The following is a 14,085-nucleotide window of genomic DNA, read 5'->3' as shown; positions in this document are numbered from 1 at the left end:
GCCACATGAACGCCACCAGAGGACGTTCCCAGGCCAAGTGGGTGCCCGTGCCCTGTGTCGAGAGCCTTCAGCTCTTCAGCTTGAGGGCTGTGAGGAGATGCGTTGGGCTGCTTTCCTCAGAGGACTCCCGGCTGTCCCCTCCCCCGGCCCTTTCCGCCCCCCATGTCCCCCTCACTAGCACATTCCAGCCCCCCCACCGCGTGCTCTAGAGCCGGGAGCCTGGACGCCACATGGAGGCAGAGGTGTGGGGCAGCGGCAGGACAGAACACACAGACCAGCTTCACAGCCGTTTATGAAAGTCCTGTTGAGACTCGGCAGACACTCCCCGGCTGCCCCCTCCTACAGCATGAAGGGGAGGTCTATGTTCTTCTCGCCGGTGCCCACGTAGATATAGCCACAGTTCTTGGTGCGCGGGGCGTGGAAGAAGGTGAGGCCCGGCCAGAGCAGGCTTCGCAGCACCACCAGGGCGTTGCCCCTCTCCGCCTGGATGCTCCAGGACCCTGGGAGGAGGAGGCGGGAGGGAGGCCTGGGTGCCGTGGGGCCGGAGCTCTGCCCTGTGCAGAGGCCCCCCAGCCCCTTGGGCAGCCTGGCCCGGGTGCTACGGTTCCACTGGGAGAGGGAAGACAATTTCAGTATCCGGTGCTCTACTCCTGATGGCCTTTTAGCCATTTCACTGCTCATTAAAACCACTTCCAGAGGGAGGGCAAAGGAAATGAAAAGAGGTGAAGCACACCCCGGTTCATGTTGTGCCTGTCAGCAAGTCTAGTTAAAGGTTGAGTGGGGGAGGGAAGCAGAGCCCACAGGCGGGGGAAACGGGGCCTGGCAAGGAGAGCCCCTGTCCAGGCTCCCCGCCCGATGGGGGGGCCGGTCCGCCACCAGTGACCTGCGGTCCTGCCACAGTCTGCCCTCCTTGCCACTTTGCTCTCATCCCTAGTCCCAGAAGCCCCTGCTCCAAGATGGATTAGACCTGACCAGGGGCGCACAGAAGTTGGGCCGTTTCAGGCCTCCCGGCCCAATAGCTCATCCTGGCAGCCAGTGGACTGGGAGCCATGCTTGGCGGGAGGGGACTTGGGCTGCAGCTAATGAGCCTTTGTCTATGCTGGGTTCTGCCCTGGATTTTTGCTCCCCAGACAGGAGCAGCCCAGCCTGGGGCTACGTTGTGCAGCCATGAAGACTTGGCGGGAAGGGCCTGATCTGGCTCCAGAACCAAGGGAGGGAGCCCCTGTGTGGGAGGAAGGAGCCTGGGAAAATCGCCTCTGGATGCGGATCTGGAGCTTCTATTCCCCTGCGCACTGAGGCCTCTCCCCGGCCCAGCCGCAGCTCTGTTCCAGGCCCTGCCAAAAAGGCGAATGCTTTGAAGGTTTTGGTGTTGGACCAGCCAGTGATGCGCTGAGGCCTTCATCGGCTGCCAGCTCAGCCCGGCTGCTTGGCTCCCACCACCCCAGCTTCCCACAGGCCGCCTCCAGCCACGGCCCACCCTGGTCACTCCACACCCAGCCGCCTCACGGCTCCGTCCCCACCCACCAGGGCCCAACAGCAGCTCAGTCCCACTCAGGGTGCCGTCACCTGCCCGGGTCAAAGCCAGAGCTTTCTAGGTGCATGTAGGTCCTCTGGCGCTGGCCTGCTCGGGAGAGGCCAGCACCAAGTGTCACCACCTGTTCGGGAGAAGGTGATCTGGAAGCAACAGTGTGGGCTTCATGCCCCCAGGCCCACACAGTGCCGGCCAGACAGTGTCAAGAAAGAAGAGGGCCCCTGGGTTACCAGAGCTCTGGCCAGAGAAGGGAGTAGTGTTTTCCCTGGCTCCCACAACTTTCCTCGCCGGGCACCTGAGGTCCTCCACCTCCCAGACCTGCCCTCCAAAGTTCTAGAGGCCCTAGCTCGCTGCTTTCCGAGTCACTCATTACAGAAAACAGACTGCCTGGGGGTAATGGGAGTGAGGGTGTGACAGAACAAAGTGTCCCCAGTGCACGGCATGCAGCTTTGGGCCAGAAGCACAGACCCCAGGAAGGTACATTCCCAACACCCCCCCAGTCACCCCCACCAGTGCCCAGAGCATCATCTGGGGACAGCGCCTGCCCTTAGAGCCCATAGTCACACAGCTCTCTTGAACTGAAAGCAGGTCAGGCTCTGCTTCAATTCTCTGCCCACCCACGAGGGCAGCTTGCAACCTGCTTGGGCCCGATGCCCTGAAAGAAATGAAACCCTGGAGGCCCCCAGCCTAGATGGTTCGGCACGCCCCAGCGAGGGCTGACCTTTCCTCGCACAACCCTGCCCACTAGGGTTTGGCTACCTACTACCTCCTGCCTCCAGTAGATGAAGGGGCCCAGGCTCATCAGCAGGGCACCCCCAACCCCCACCGGGAGCAAGGGGAAACTGCCAGGGGTGCCAGAGAGAAATGCAGTACCCCCACCGGGGCGAGGGGGCAGCGCCAAGCAGGCTGAAGGGTGCTGGCGGTGAATGGAAGTGGCATGTGAGGGGCCAGCCAGCCAACAGCACCGCCTCCCTCCCTCCCTTGCATTCCTGTCACACTCCTGTCCTCTCCTTGTCCCTGGCTCAGCTGGTAGCCCAGGAAACACACACACGCACAGACTCTCAACGTGCCAGGAGTCACGTAGCGTCTACCTGGAGAGCCTGGCACTCGCTGTCACCTTCACCCAGTTGTACTGCGACTGCTGGAAAGGCTGGGCCCAGCCACTGCCACCGCCCCCTCTCAGGGGAAGCATCCTTCTGTGGCCCTGGTCTCTTCCCAAGTCTCCCCAAAACCTCGCTCCTGCCCTCTGGCTGCCACTCCTCTCTAACAAGCTGTGTTTTGGGGGCCCGGGGGGGGGGCCAGCAAGCAGGTAAATCAGGGATGGAGCCTCTTGGCAGGAAGTCCTCCTGGGTTGCGTGGGCCCCAGGGGTCTCACCTTGCTAGTGGAAGCCTCAGGCTAGCCTCAGGTATGCGTGCGAAACAAGAAAGGCAGCAAAGCTCTGAGATTACGTTGGAGGGAGAGAGAGGGCCAGATCGGGCACCGGGGCTCTCCAACCACAGCAGATGGTTTTAAACTTTCTCCTCAGACCAGCCCCACACGACTTGTCACACGGCGCAGGAATGGCCGTGGGTCGCTTCTCTCAGAGCGATCACTCCCCCGCCAGGCCCACAAGTTACGGTCAAATCCCCCGACAGTGGAAGAGTGCCCCCCACCCCCACTTGATGGGCAAGGCCGGGCCTCCTAGTCCAGAAGGCTAAGCACCTGTCAGCCAGGTTTCCAAGGGGCCGGGTGGGAGGAGCCACCTGCACACACCCCCAAGAGAAAGCCAATGGGGCGCCGTGTTCCCCACCCGTCTCCAGTGTTCTGACTCCTCCGTCCCCCGCGGCCTCCTCAACCAGCACCACCACATTTTAAAGGCAGTTTTCCGGGCCGGCAGGCAGGCCCCTTGCTGCCCTCTGCTGCCTGAACTGGGCATTGCTGCCTGGCGCCCAAATGCTGGAGCCCCTCAGCCCCCCAGCGGAGTAAGGAGAGAGGCTCTGCCCTCCATCCCCCAGCCCGCTCTGCTTCCCAGGACACAGTGACCTTGTGCGTGAGGCACCCTCTATTTCACATTTCCACTGCCCATCCTGTTTCATTTGATCTCCCCAACCCTCTGCGAGGCGAGGACAGCGTCCGGTTGGTGAGGGCATCCTGCCGCCCGGCGCGGTACCCGCCCAGTGGCCGAGTCCCGCTGCAGTGAACGCTTGACGAGCACTGAACAGCGGAGTGCTACCTAGAACTCGGGCCCGACCGGTGCTCCGTCTCCCCCGACTGCAGCCCAAGCTCAGAGAGCTCCTGGCTGTCGCCCTTCATCCACCAGGGTGATGGTTCTGCCCCCAAAGCTACCCACTCCCACAAAACTCCGCAGACCCCAGGGCAAGGCAGGACAGCTCAGGAGGGCATTGGTGGCACCAGGCAACACCCTCCCCGTCCAACCTGCAATAGGGCTGGTCCAGGAGCAAACTGCTGAGCTGCCCTACGCTCATGGGCACAGAGAGCAGGAGTCGCCCGGGTGGGGGGGGGGGGCGGGGGCAGGCCCAACCTAAACCATCCCTGCTAAAACGTGACACAAAGTCCCCTGAACAATTGCCTCAGTCCCAGAAAGGAAACAATGGTCCTTCCCCGGGCAGAAAATGGCTGTCAAATGCTAGTCCTGGTGTCCCAGAGAACCTGGGATTTTGGCCCCACTTCGCAGCCAGGCCCACTGAGGCCTTGCAGGCAGCCTCCCAGCAGCTCTTTCTGCTCCTTCACTGGCAGGTAAGGAAGGGAGTCTGGGAGCAAAATCTGAGTGTCTGCTCTTTCCCGGACCACCCACACTTCCACCCCCACACCACAGCCCCAACCAAGTCCTCCTGGGGAAACGCTGGGCCTGGCTGCCTGGAGGTCTTCTGATGGTGGTTCTGGGAGGCAGGGAGCTGGAGGCCCAGAAGCTGTGACGTTCCCCAAGGTGAGGCCAGGAGTATCCCCCTCTCAGGCCCCCACACACAGATGCCAAGAGCCCTCAGCCACCAAGGCTCCAGCACTGAGGACAGAGCCACACGCCAGGGCAGACTGAACCATCAGTCGGTCCTTCAGCCCTGAGGCCCGCCATGAAGCCAGGATGTCTAGGGCCTCAGGCCCCTGCAGCTCACCCACCTCCCAGGCCCAGGTTCTTACCTCCTGACAAATTCACTTGCCAACTACACACATCAGAGAGGTTGGCCCCAGCATCCTTTAGGAAGACCCCCAAAGTTCCATATCTTACGACCCCAGCTGCAGGGAGAGACAGCTGCCTCCTGTGTTCCCTTGATCCAAAATGAAAGGGCAGACAGGGCTGATGGGGTTCCCTTAGATAGACTTTGCCGGGCCCCAACCCCATCTAGCCGGCTTCGGTCTTGGCTGCAAAGGTCCTAGCAACCCCCTTCCTGCTCCCACTGCAGAGGATGAAGCTGCAAGGGGGAGGAGGCACTCTTGGGTCAGCCCCGTAGTCAGCCGGCACTGCGGACGGAGTGCGCCATCCGTGGGCCCTGGAGCAGCCAGCTGCCGGTGAGCAAAGGCAGCCTGGAGCAGGGCTCTCCAGCCACCCCCAGATTCGGGGGGGCAGGGCTAGAGCCCCCAGACTAGAGGTGTGAAGAGGACTTTTCTCAGCCTGCCCCTTACACCTTGGTGCTGCGTCCCACCGCCACCGTGCTGCTGGTTTCCTGTTCCCACCAGGGATGTGCAGGCCCCTCTGGCTTCCGGCCAGGCTGTGAGCACAGTTGGGGGACAGAATGGGAGTCAGAAACCATGTCTCATGGGGGAGAAGTGCCCCAGCCCCTACCAACATTGTTTACCCCCCCCCCAGGCCCAGGGGCCTCGTTCTAAGCTAAGTGTTCTATGCACTGGGGTACCCCCATGTGGCAGAGGCCAGAGTGGCCATTCCTTGCTGGCAGCCCTTACCCTCTTGGGACCATCGCCCAGCCCCTGGGGCACCGCAGGAGCCACGAAATGGCCTCCAGATCCCTACCTGGCCCTACTCAGTCCATCCGAGCACCTTACTGTCACAGACCTGCTCACAAGCCGCCAGCAGCTCCCGCTGCCTTGCTGTAGGCCCCCACCCCTCAGTCGCCATGGTCCTCCTAGGCCTGCCCCAACTCGCCCCTAAGGTCTTTTTGCCACAAAAAGAACACTAATAATAATTACTAATTTTCTTTTGAGTCCTTACTATGTTAGGCACTGCTATAAACATCTTGTATATGCATTAACTCGTTCCATTCCCGTAACAGCCCGATGAAGTGGCAAGTACCGTTATTCCCTTTCAGGAATGAGGGAATGGAGGCACAAGGAAGGTGAGGCCTGCCCCGGGGTCACACAGCTAGTGAGTGGAAGATTCAGGATCCCAGCCGAGGCTGTCTGATGCCAGAGTCCCTACCTCAGCCTCCCACTTCCCCCTGCCCCCGGCTGGGAGTGCGCATGGCTCCCCAGAAGTGGTCCCCCGCATGGTGGGGGCGAATACCGTCCTGCCATTCCCACTGCCCACCGCGAGGGAAACGCTAATCGGCTTGACACCAAGTTCATGCCAGAGCCCTGCAGTCTAAGTCTCTAATGCCCACTGTGTCCTTGGCTTTCCCTGTCCGAGCCTGGTTCCTCACCTGTAAAACAGGGATGAGAACAGTAGGCATCCCTCAGGGCGGCTGTGATGAGGAACAGGAGATGAGGCGTGGAGGGGGGTGAGCACAGCGCCCTGCGTACAGCAAGCAGGACCACCGCTCTCAGGAGTCGCCATGCCTGTCGTTATCCTTCTCGTTAGCACTGCCCTCATCCACAGCACGTCCCAGCAGTGCTCAGAAACCCCAAAGACAGGGAGGGAACAGACAGAGGTGCCGCCCGGAGCCCGGCACCGGTCCTGGCAGACAGCCTCAAAGCAAGAGCGTCTTCCCAGGACACACGCGTCTCTGCCGGTGCAGCTCGGGGGAAGGCAATGGGGTCCCCGTGACCCCACCCCCAACTGCTGGGGGTGTGCCTGGGCCGGCTGGGCCCTGAAGAACGGGAAGACCTCTGAGGCTGTACATTTTAAGATTAAAACGTACCACGCACATAGCAGGAAGCAAATGTACAAAACTCATTTCCTTAGCAGGTGGTCCGGCCTTCAGTCGCTCAGCCCCGCTCACCGAGCGCTGGCTATGTGCCAAGCACTGGATCTAACCCCAAACTGACGGGTGCGATGCACGTGTGGCTAGGATTTTCAGGGATGTTTTCAGAGATGTTTGGGAGAGGATTCCCAACCTGCCTCCTTCAAGAGGGGTATGGAAATCAAGAGAGGCATTGAGAGATGTCCTGTCTGTGGAATCACATGGAAGACAGGGCTTCCTTTTGTCTGCAGACATGGGCCGACTATTTATTATGAGCCGAGCCCTGGATTGGGCCCTGGGGAAGTCCCCATCCTCAAGGAAGCCCGGCGAACCACCAGTTCCCACTCGGGCCCTTGGTTTTGACCTCCAAGGAGAATGGCAGGGGGCAGGACACACTGCTCTGACCTGGGGGCAGATGCAATGTCCTCCAAGTCCCAGGCTATTACCTTTGGGGATGTCATGCTCTAAGGAGTCCATGAAGTCCAGGGAAGGGTCCAGGTCAGCCTTCTCCAGCAAGGTCTTGTTCCTCAGCTCAACAGGCTCCCTGAAGTGGAAGTAGGAACTAAGCTTCTTGGCTTCAGACAAGGACAGTCCTAAAAAGAGGTGGCAGGTAGGAAGGGATGGTAGGCCCCAAACCCCACAGCCCCCCTTTCTCCACGCATGGAGACAGCATGGAGGGACCTGCAAAGGACTCAGTCAGATACTGACAGAGAACTAAAGGGAGAAAAAGGAATGGTGTTCTGTCAGCCCAGGCTTGGTCCAGACCCTACGATGAGGAGACACCAAAGAGGAAGAAGGTGGGGAAGGCAGGGAGCCCAGACCCCCGCAAAGCCCTGGGACCCAGGTGGCCAAATGCTCTCCTACCCTCAGGCAGAAAAGAGTCAGGGTCCAGTGACTGGGCAGCCCATGCCAACCACCAATGCCAGGCCATGGAGTACATCCTCCCAAGTGATATGGCCACAGCTGGTCCTTCCAGAAAGTGGACAGGTTCCCCAGGACTCCCAGAAATGGGTCCGACTATACTTGGGGAGAGATGCCCTCCTGCCCCGGAGACTTCACCTTCAAAGGTCCGATTGACGTGGATAGGTCCAAAAGGAGTCTTAAAAAGGGCTCCTCGAGGGATGACCGCCACAGCCTTGTCAATCTGGTCAATGACAGACACCAAGCGGGTCTCCTCCTTGATCTGGACCTGAGGAGACAGGAGACAAGCCAACCTGCCAGAGTGCTGTGCCACCACCCCTGGTGCAAGGGCCCTCTGCGTGACCATCTGACCTGGATCACCACCACGTGGATGCCAAGTCCATGGAAAAGCATGTTGGGCAAGCCCTCGCCTTCCCTCCTCTCAAGATTTCCTCCCTCCCTTCCCTCCTTCCTTCACTCCTCGCCTCTCTCTCTCTTTTAAATTGCTAATACATACTGATGGCGCACTATTTAAAACTACCAAAAAAAAAAAAAGCAGTCTCTCTCACCCCGTCCCTGACCTTCCAACTGCCCTCACTGGAGACAAGCACCGTTGATGGCTTCTTATGTACCCTTCCAGAAACATACCATCCTATCATCCTACGTAAATGTTGCTTATTTTGCCTTTTTAAAATATAAAAGCAATCCTGATCACTGTAGAATATTTAGGTCATATAGAAATAGTTTATAATACACTCCAAAGAATTAGAACTACTCGGAATCCCACCTTCTAAAGATAATCGCTAATAACATATTGGCAGACTTCCTTCCATTCACTTTTCTGTGTATATATTTAAAACAAAATTAGAGTCTCAGGTCATGTAGTTTCAGGTCCTATGCTTTGACTGAACATTTCTCAAGCATCACCCCATGTTATAACTTTATCATGCAGATGAAATTTGGTTACAGTCAATATCAAGGGCGACCCTGAATAAACACTTCGTAGAGGTGTCTGTGGAAAAGCAGCACTTGACAGGGAAAACGCGTCACCAGGGCCCTGAGAGTCACTCAGCCACTTATACCCCAGGAGCCTCCAACTGGAATTTTTACACTTTAGATGGAAAGTAATGCGCTATGCGTGCCTAGGCCAGAGCCTTCAAATAGGTCGCTTCGTTTAACCTGTGCAGGACTACAAAGTCGGTATCATTATCCCACCTTGTTTCGGAAAATAAGCCTCAGGGAGGTGGAGTTTGTCAGGTGGGGCAGGGGGAGAGGAGCGGGGACTGCAGTTGAGGCATCACAGGCCTCCACTGAGACTTTTGGCTTCACCCAGGTTCAAGTGCAAAGGCTGCGTTTTGAATTCCAGGTGTGTCTAGTTTCAAAATGGGCGCTCCCTATTTTTTGACCCAGCAGCCCCATTGCTAGGAGCTGAACCTTCAGAGAGTGTGCACGCATTGGAAATGACACTGCGTGCAGGTCATTCTGTGGCACTGCCTGTCAGAGCTACAACTGGGAGACGTCGTGCATTTCCACAACGAAGACACTGATCCGGCCATGGGACGGTCACACATGGTAAAAACAGAGGCTCTTCAGAGCACTGACCTAGAAAGAGCTCCAAACAGGTGAGAAAAGCAAGGTGCAGAACTTTGCACAGAACATCTGCCACTTGTTCTGTCTTAAGATCAGAAGAGAATTTGTGGAGGTCAGGTATTTGCCGAGGCTTGTATTTGCATCAAATGTCTCCGGAACTTTAATGTGTATTCGAATCCCCTTGGGATATGTTAAAATTCCGATCCCGACGCCAGCCCAAGAGTGTGCATTTCTAACTCCCAGGCCACGGTGATGCTTCTGACCCAGACTGCACTTCGTGTAGCAAGACGTGGACATGCACACACGTGCAAAATGTCCCCCGGAAAGAGGACCTGGGGGACTGGCGGACAGGGAGGAGAGGGACACCTTCAAACTGCAAATCATGTGGCTATATTATCCAGTAAAATAAAAACTGATATAAAGATACAAGAGCCTGTGCACATCCCATTACCCCAGAGCGCAGCACACACCCCCTCTCCCAGCCCCTGCCCAGAGCCAGGCTCCCGACAGAGCGGCCCGTCCACTCGCCACGCTGTCACACAGCAGCTGTGTGGGCTTATGCCGTGGCCACCGTAATTTCTATTGGGCAGGGCTTTGGGTGGCCCAGGCTGTCTTTGTCCTCCTCCTCTCATCGTCACTCACCACCACTTCTTCTTCAAACACCTTATCGCCCTCGCTCGTCTTCTGCAGCTCGGTGTGTTCATACTCATGCGAGGGGTCCCCCATGAAGCGACCCTTCACCACAGACGTCTGCACCACCATCTCCTCCGTGGCCGGGGGCAGGAGGCTCCACTCCATGCAGTTCAGGCTGCCAACGACATCCCCATGATCCTGGTTTCCAGGCTTCCTGCCACCGCCCCTTCTCTTGAGGGAGGAAGCCCAAGAAAAACTGTTGGGGGTCACACCTCTCCCCTTCGAAGCCCTAAGTGCCTATGGTGCACCCCACCCCCCATGAGTGAGGCAAATTCAAATTTATTTCGTAAAAGGTCAAGGTCACAAAAGCTTCGTGCCTACAAAATTGCAAAAACTTCTTCCTAGATATTTGCACTGCGAGAGTCCTGATGAGTTTCTAGCCGCTGAACTTCCCTCAGTTACAGGCGCCTCTGTATTTGGTGGGCCCCAAAGTCATGCTCCGCCTGCCTGCTGAGCCAACAGCACGGCCACCTTCCCCCATATCTCAGGAAAGCCGGTCCAGGCTCTAGGACCTGTCCTCTGAGGTCTCCAGCACTGACCGGCCCGGTCCCTTCCTCCTGCCAGGAGAGGGCGTCCTCCCACTCCTCTCTAACGTGTGGGGCCTGTTGGGGGAGGGGAGGCCCTGCTCATCTTTCCACCCTTCTCTCTCCACTGGCTCCTTTCTCAACATTGAAACTTCTCAGCTTTCTAAAACAGCTCTCAAATCCATGCTCTGCTAACAAGTACCCTTTTCCTGTCCCTCATGCCCCTCCTCCAGCTCTGAATACTCTCAGAGCAACTTGCCACGTGGCGGGCTTTCCTCCCGTCACCTTCACTCTGCCCACAACACGGACACAGCTTCCCCGCCATCCCACAGAACTGCTCAGGAGGACATCCACAGGGCCTAAAAGCCAACAAATGCCTTTCATTTCTGTTTCCCTTGGTATCTCCCTTCTCCCCCCTCCGCTGCCCTAAGTATTCCCAGGATCTATTCTCACCCCTCTTTCCTCTCTGCAGGTTGGCCCCCTGACTCCCAGAGCCCTAGCTACTGCCTGGTTGGTATCCAGAACCCGACCACCTCACCAGCTCCGCTGCTCCCCGCTGGTCCAAGCCCCTATCTACTCTTACCTAGATACTACAGTAACCTTCTACCTGGTTTCCCCGAGTCCATACCTGCTCCCCTTTCAGTCTAGTTCCCATCCAGCTGCCAGATCACGTCCTTGTGTAGAAGCTTCCAAACACTTCCCATTAAGCTAAGTCCTTGCAATGCCCCACAAAGCCCTCTGGTCCCTTACCTCTCTGACCTCATGTCTTACAATGTTCCCTTCTCTCCAGCCACACTAGCCTCTATGGGTTTCCACCAACATTAAGTACACATCTGCCTCAGGGCCTTTGCGCTTGCCTGGAATTCTCTTCCCTCAGATAAACACAGAGCTCACTCTCTCAGTTGCTTCCGGTCTCTTCACATATGTTACCTTACCAGAGAGACTATCTCTGGCCACCCTATTTAAAACAGTATCGCATCCTGTATTCTCTAGATCTGCAATGTACATGTGTTTATCTATTGTCTCCCTTCCCCCCACCCCGCCCCCACAAATAAAGTAGACTCCATGAAGATAAGGGCTTTGTCTCATGTACCACTGAATTCCTGGTACCTGGACCAATGCCTGGCACATAGTAGGTGCTGAAGAAATAAAAACTTATGCGATAGAATGAGTCCCAAATCTCCATCTTCAGTCCAGATGTTTTGTCTGGACTCCGGGTTTGCACTTTAATATGCCTCCTTATGATCCTGCCCCCCGCCATGCACCTCATCCCAAGTTCAATGGGGCTTTCCTAGTCCTGCTTCCTGAATCTGTTCCAGTGGGTGGCACCAGCAGTCACCCAACTGCCTTAGCTGGAAGGAAGGGTCCACCGTGACCTCTTCACCTCTCCCATTCAGGCCCAAGTCTGGCCAGTGCCACTGCTTCCGTCTTTCCAACCCTGGCCTACATTCCCTCAGCTACCTCTTGCTCGAAGCCTCCTTCCTCTGGATACCGCAACAGCGTCCTGAATGCTCACCCACTTCAGGCCCGCCCGCCCACTCAGATCTGAGCAGGCTCTTTTTTAAGGCCCCCGAATGGCTCTTCAGCTCTCCAGAGCCTCTGAGCAAAGTTCAAATCCCCCGCCTCTCCATCCAGTCTGTGTAACATCCTGGCCTGCCCCTGTCGGGTTTACCTACCTGCTGTTCCCCCAAACACTCCAAGCCCACTCCCAAACTCTGCCCTCTGACTGGCATGCCTTTCCCCCACACCTTCCTGGGGACTTCTAATCAGCTTTCAGGTCTCCCTTAGCAATCTTATTTCATTGCTCTCTAGAAGGCCTCCCTCGGTCCCCTTTTGCACACCCCTCTGTCCTGGGGTTAACCCACCTCGCTTGAATTGCTGGGTTACATGTTGGTCTTCCTTCCTAGGATGTGACTAACTTGGAGACGGGTGAGTCTTAGCCATCTTTGTAACCCCAAGTCCACACAGAATGCCTCCAATCAATGTTGGATTGATGCCTGGACAGATAAATGAAGTTTCCAACTCCCTGCGGCCTGAATGGCTTGTTTTCTAAGGTGGTGAGTTTCCCGCCGTCGCTGGGGGTTGTCAAGAAAGAGGCGGGGCGGCCTTGTACGGTAGATAGCGTCCGGGGAATTTTCCCCGGTTCTAAATCCCTCCTCTCCCGTGCCTTACTCGTTCTCTACTTCCTAGAACGCCTCCTTTTGTGAGCCAACGCCTCCGCCGAAGATACTTCTGGACTCGCTTCCAAACAGCACCTCATTACCCTCCAGGGCTCCCGACCCTTCTCCAAACTGCGCTCTCCAGGCCTGCACCTGCGTCTACCCCAGGTCCCCATACTCCGGGACCTTTCACCTTGCTGCGCCTCCGTTCTTGGCCCAGCCTGTATCATAAACCCACCTACGTCCAGATTTCTCTCCTGCGCCCCGACCCTCGCCCCGAGCCTCTGCTCCGCGAGGTTCTCAGGCCCCGGCCCCTTAATCCTCCCCAGCTCGTGGCGTCCTCGGCCCCGTCCCTCCAGGCCCTTCTCGGGGTCAGTCTCCCCAGACCCTGTCCCCTCGCGGCCAGGAGCAGGTCGGCCCACCCCCTTTCGATTCCTACCACGCCCACCCTTTCCCGGCCGCCGAGTGGCGCCCCCTTCAGGAGCCGGGCGCCGCCTCCACCTGTAGAGTGTCTTGCGTGGTGCGAGCTGGTCCTCACTCAGGCCCTGCGCGATGTAGTAATCGGCGACGAGGCCGAGGATGCGGCCCCAGAAGAGGACCCGATCGTAGCGGTAGTCGCGCTTCACCAGCGTAAGGGAGGTGAGCAGCGAGGCCCGACGGTCGGGGCTGAGGCCCTGGCCGCTGCCGGACGCCAGCTCCAGCGACAGCAGGAGGCTCTCCGCGTCCATCGCGCCCACGGCTCCGATCAACGCCCGCCAGGTTGCTAGGAGCAACTGTCTCCACGGAGACCCAAAGCTCTGCCCTTCCATCGCGCAGGAAGGATTCCAGCCGCCCGGCCCCGCCCGCTCGGAGCCTCAGGCCCGCCCTGCTCCCCACACCGCCCTTCCTTCCCCAAAGCCCGGGCACACTAGCTCCCGTCCTCGTGCTTCTCACGTTGGGGGCCACACGTGTTCTGCTGTCACGGTAACAGCGTGGTTTCCCCTAAGACAGGTAGCCTACCGTGTGGGATTGAAGGTCCCCGGTTCCGTGGATATTTTTGCCTTTTCTGAGCCTTTCCAACAGTTGAATAATTGAGTCCTCACTGTATATATGCAATGAGGGCTTGGGAAGAAAAACACCACAATGGTGACCTTAGCTGTATTATTTCACTTCAGTTGTGTCCCTTCTTGGCCTCAGAATTGTGTGAAGAAAAGAATTTGAGATCTTGGCTCTCAAAGTCTAGGAATCCAAGACAATTAACCCCCACCCCAAGCCAGGTCCTACAGACTGGGGTCCATCGTTCCGTCCTCCTCAGTCTTCATGAGATGTGTCTATTCACCCCTTCCGTAGGACTATTCCACCCAAGTGACAAATGGAGACCTAAGCACTGGGGCAAAGTACAGGCCCATACCTTGGGGGGGGGGCAGGGTGTGAAGAGAAGTACAAAAATGATGACATCACCTGTCACCTACGTTTAGCTCACTCGGGCCCGCAGCTGTTGCTTTTAGGCCCAAATGGCAGTAACACAGTAAAGGCCAGAACCTTACTGCGGCTGGGGCTCTCCACTCCCTGGGTTAGGGACTATTTCACATCAACCTCCGGAGACCCCGGCCAAGGTCAAACAGGTGAACAGATGCCT

General features: G+C 57.5%; 1 protein-coding gene across 1 annotated transcript; it reads right to left on the bottom strand.

The window, feature by feature from the left end:
* Positions 1 to 274: 274 nt before the first annotated feature.
* On the bottom strand, positions 275 to 13,295 carry RSPH9 (radial spoke head component 9). The gene is made up of 5 exons (XM_008691865.2): positions 12,969 to 13,295; positions 9,734 to 9,899; positions 7,661 to 7,790; positions 7,048 to 7,194; positions 275 to 500 (listed from the first exon to the last, which is right to left on the bottom strand). Exons 1-5 carry the CDS (start codon positions 13,274 to 13,276, stop codon positions 340 to 342), a joined length of 912 nt encoding a protein of 303 aa, XP_008690087.2. The 5' UTR covers positions 13,277 to 13,295; the 3' UTR covers positions 275 to 339.
* Positions 13,296 to 14,085: the final 790 nt, after the last annotated feature.

This window comes from Ursus maritimus, unplaced genomic scaffold (assembly GCF_017311325.1).
Source record: "Ursus maritimus isolate PB19 unplaced genomic scaffold, ASM1731132v1 scaffold_29, whole genome shotgun sequence".
In the NCBI taxonomy this organism is placed as follows: Eukaryota; Metazoa; Chordata; class Mammalia; order Carnivora; family Ursidae; genus Ursus; species Ursus maritimus.
The sequence above is the reverse complement of the archived record's forward strand: the minus strand, read 5'-3'. Positions and strand labels throughout refer to the sequence as shown.

What these genes read in the sequence shown, in the direction of transcription:
- RSPH9 (XM_008691865.2), bottom strand. Translation starts at nt 13,276, where the DNA reads ATGGAAGGGCAGAGCTTTGGGTCTCCGTGGAGACAGTTGCTCCTAGCA. An exon ending in CGTCAATCGGACCTTTGAAG is followed by an intron (nt 7,195 to 7,660) that starts GTGAAGTCTCCG and finishes ACCTCTTTTTAG; the next exon opens with GACTGTCCTTGTCTGAAGCC. An exon ending in AGAGCATGACATCCCCAAAG is followed by an intron (nt 501 to 7,047) that starts GTAATAGCCTGG and finishes TCCTCCTCCCAG; the next exon opens with GGTCCTGGAGCATCCAGGCG.